Source organism: Chaetodon trifascialis, chromosome 10 (genome assembly GCF_039877785.1).
Source record: "Chaetodon trifascialis isolate fChaTrf1 chromosome 10, fChaTrf1.hap1, whole genome shotgun sequence".
Classification (NCBI taxonomy): Eukaryota; Metazoa; Chordata; class Actinopteri; order Chaetodontiformes; family Chaetodontidae; genus Chaetodon; species Chaetodon trifascialis.
Genome location: NC_092065.1, coordinates 29,357,071 through 29,358,418, shown reverse-complemented (window position 1 = coordinate 29,358,418; position 1,348 = coordinate 29,357,071). Strand labels below are relative to the sequence as shown.

At 62.8% G+C, this 1,348-nt stretch overlaps 1 protein-coding gene across 1 annotated transcript in view; it reads left to right on the top strand.

Moving 5' to 3' along the window:
* Positions 1-253: 253 nt before the first annotated feature.
* rxfp3.3b (relaxin family peptide receptor 3.3b) overlaps positions 254-1,348 on the top strand; it is a 1,318-nt gene continuing 223 nt past the window's right edge. The window contains exon 1 of the mRNA XM_070972703.1: positions 254-1,348. This exon is cut by the window's right edge and continues 223 nt beyond it. Within this exon, the coding sequence (XP_070828804.1) occupies positions 366-1,348 (983 nt within the window). The 5' untranslated portion in view covers positions 254-365.

Sequence of the window (1,348 nt, the reverse complement as noted above, 5' to 3'; positions counted from 1 at the left end):
AATGGAGGTGTACACAGACCAGTCTGAGTTTGTGGCTGGAGGGTGGAGGGTGGAGGGTGGAGGGTGGAGGGGCTGGCCCTGCTCTCTCTCTCCTGCTCTCTTGTCCTCTGTCATTTCGTCTTGTAATGACAAGAACGGGAACGCGCCTCCTCGGGCACCAGCAGGGCTTAAATGGAGCTGCGCGCGCACGTGGCTCGTCAGTGATCCGGTGAACGGCGGCGGGTAAGCAGCTCAGCTCAGCTCAGCTCAGCTCAGAGCGGCCGGTGAGGAGAAGAGAACACACCCCGCGGGGTTGGCATGAGCCGCGGGGACTTTGCGGACCCGACCGCGCTGGAAGCTTCGTGTCTCCGGGAGCGGAGGAGGTGATGCGCCCTGCGCGACTCGTGTCGGGTCTGGTACCGGAGAGAATGGCGGAACTATGGAACCACAACACCACGTTCTTCTGGAACCGGTCCAGCGCGGAACAGGAGCGCTTCAGCAGCCTGGATGACATCGACGTGCCGGCGGACGGCTCCCCGACCCTGCGCATCCTCATCTCCATCGTGTACTCGGTGGTGTGCGCCGCCGGGCTGGTCGGGAACCTGCTGGTGTTCTTCCTGATGAAGGTGCGCCGGGGCAGGAGGAAACGCTCCAGCATCAACCTGTTCATCATCAACCTGGCCGTCACGGACTTCCAGTTCGTGCTGACCCTGCCGTTCTGGGCGGTGGACACGGCTCTGGACTTCAGCTGGCCGTTCGGAAACGCCATGTGCAAGATCATCCTCTCCGTGACGGTGATGAACATGTACGCCAGCGTGTTCTTCCTCACCGCCATGAGCGTCACCCGGTACTGGTCTGTGGCCTCGGCGCTGAACGATCGGACCCGAAGGCGGGTGTGCCCGGTGCGCTGGGTGATCGCCGGGCTCTGGGTCTCCGCCACGGTGGCCTCTTTGCCCACCGCGATCTTCTCCACGGTGAAGAGCGTGGCCGGGGAGAGGCTGTGCCTGCTGGGGTTCCCGGACGGCCAGTCGTGGCTGGCGCTGTACCACCTGCAGAAGATCCTGGTGGCCTTTGTGTTCCCCATGCTGATTGTCACCGTGTGCTACCTGATGCTGCTGCGCTTCGTCCGCCTGCGCAGCATGAACAACAACCAGGTGAAGCGCAGGTCCAGGGTGACGCGCTCGGTCACCATCGTCGTCCTGTCCTTCTTCATCTGCTGGATGCCCAACCACGCCATCACCTTCTGGGGCGTCCTGGTGAAATTCAACGTGGTCAACTGGGATAAGACGTACTACATGGTGCACACGTACGTCCACCCGGTGACCGTGTGCCTGGCGCACACCAACAGCTGCCTGAACCCGGTGCTGTA